Here is a 2,232-nt window from a genome sequence, read left to right on the forward strand (position 1 = left end):
GGAGCCTCTCGGAAGCCAGCCAGCACAGCAGCAGCAGGTTGGCCCTTGCTTCTATGAGATGAAACAGTTTTTGGAATGTGCCCAGAACCAGACTGATATAAAGCTCTGTGAGGGATTCAATGAGGTGCTGAAACAATGCAAACTTGCAAATGGTAGGTGATTTTTAAAACTTAAATCTGTTTGATTCATGATGGCATTCTTAGACCCTGTAGAATTTAGGGAGTCTAGAAATAATTTTAACTGTCTAACAAGGAGCTAATCTGGAGGTTAGCCACAATCTTAGCTTTTACTGATAGTGTTTGTAATCTGATTTTCCCTTAAGCAAGTATAAAGTCAGTATGTCAGATCTTCTGTGGTTACTGCTAATGAGTGATCTCTTAGTTTTAAAGCTATGAATATAAAATTATATCCCATTTTTGTCAAAGTCCAGGAATGGACATAAAGACTGATATATTTTTGGCATTTTTTATACCTAATTGAAGAATAGTTCATTCAGTCCCTTAATGGAACTCTTGAGATTTAGGGTCTCTGGAGTTTTGGCAACCTAAGAATTTGTCTGTTAAAATGCTTGTTTTTAATTTTCCAGCTTCATTTAGGTAGGGAATGGGGAATAAGTTAGTCCTCACAAGTCTTTGCTGAAGCTGCTTATAGTACCAAAGAGGCTGAATTACTTTAGGATTCAGTCCTTAGAAGCCCTGTCTTTCTCAGTTGTGGCAAGTGGTACATAACTCCCCAGGGAGCTAGCATCCTCTAAACTCCTGGGGAGTTTTGTTGGTCACAGGGATGCCTTTGCAAAAGAAACCAGTGACCCTGGGCTGATGACCCTCCATTCATTATTTGGAGGACTTCTGTTCTGTTGAGTATATGTATGCAGCTAGTACTCTTCTAACTTAACTTTTTCTGTTTCCAGGATTATCCTAATCAAGAGGTACAAATTGAAGAAAAGGAAAATCGCCTTTCAAGACCAAGTTAATTTAGCATAAAAATGTAATTGATAATGAAAGTATAAAGGGTAGAACTATCAGTTAAACCTCTGTTATTAAAAGCTTCCTTTCTTCAGAATTGTAGTGGAAGAGTGTGTTCTTAGTGTATAGAAGTTCACTGAGATGGTAAAGGATTGGAGGCAAATGTTGGTGTGGCTTCCTTAAACCAGCTGTTGTGATATTATTTGTGAAGTAATTAGAATAAAGTGATTTTCTTCCAGGATGTGTCTGGTTTACTTTCATAGCTCACTGCAACCTCAAACTCCTGGGCTTGAGTGATCCTCTCCTTTGGCCTCCCAAAGATCTGTCATTTAAGTGTGATAAGATAAATTGCACATGTTATACTCGTGTGCTGACCATATGCATTTTGCAAAAGAACATGACTATCAACATGTGCTTAGGGGTTTGAGGTTTGGGGGGTTTTCTTTGTTTTTTTTTTTTTGTTTTTTTTTTTTTTGAGGCAAGTATCGCTGTCACCCAGGTAGGAGTGTAGTGGCATCATCATCATAGCTCACAGCAACTTCAAATTCTTAGCCTCAAGTGATCCTCCTGCCTCAGCCTCCCAAGTAGCTGGGACTACAGACACCTGCCACTCCTGGCTAAATTTTTAACTTTTAGTAAAGCTGGGTCTTAATCTTGGTCAGGCTGGCCTTAAGCAGTCCTCCTGCGTGGGATTCCCAAAGTGCTAGGATTATAGGCATGAATCACCAGGCCCAATCTCTACATGTCTTTTAAAATGGTATATTGTCTCCAAGGGATAAAATAAGTACTCCTTCTGAGGATGCTAGCTCCCTGGGGAGTTATGTAAGGAGTAGCTCATGAGTAAACATGCTTCTCAATAAAATGGTTCTAGATGCTGCAGGCCTGGGTTCAATAAACTGAGCTGTAGCAGAAAACTTTAAAATACTATTTGGGTATTTTTGAGATGGTCACTCTGTTGCCCTGGGTAGAGTACCATGGTGTCACAGTTCACAGAAACCTCAAACTCTTGGGCTCCAGTGATCCTCTTGCCTCAGCCTCCCAAGTACCTGGGTCTACAGGCACCCATGGCAAAGCCCAGCTATTTTTCTAGATGGCGGTCTTACTCCTGCACAGGCTGGTCTCGAACTCCTGAGCTCAAGCAGTCCACCCACCTGGGCCTCCCAGAGTGGTGGGATTACAGGTGTGAGCTATCCTCACCAGCTGGAGATGGACTTTTTTAAAGTGAACACATCCTTCATGGAAAGCTCAAAATTTCTTTCTATTAAGA

General features: G+C 40.9%; 1 protein-coding gene across 1 annotated transcript in view; it reads left to right on the forward strand.

Annotated features, from left to right (window-relative positions):
• CHCHD2 (coiled-coil-helix-coiled-coil-helix domain containing 2) overlaps positions 1–1,206 on the forward strand; it is a 5,701-nt gene extending 4,495 nt beyond the window's left edge. Inside the window, exons 3-4 of the mRNA XM_012807855.2 lie at positions 1–152; positions 911–1,206. Of these exons, the coding sequence (XP_012663309.1) occupies positions 1–152; positions 911–921 (163 nt within the window). The 3' untranslated portion in view covers positions 922–1,206. The remainder of the gene's footprint in view (positions 153–910) is intronic.
• Positions 1,207–2,232: the final 1,026 nt, after the last annotated feature.

This window comes from Otolemur garnettii, unplaced genomic scaffold (assembly GCF_000181295.1).
Source record: "Otolemur garnettii isolate 467f Iridium unplaced genomic scaffold, OtoGar3 scaffold00077, whole genome shotgun sequence".
NCBI lineage: Eukaryota > Metazoa > Chordata > Mammalia > Primates > Galagidae > Otolemur > Otolemur garnettii.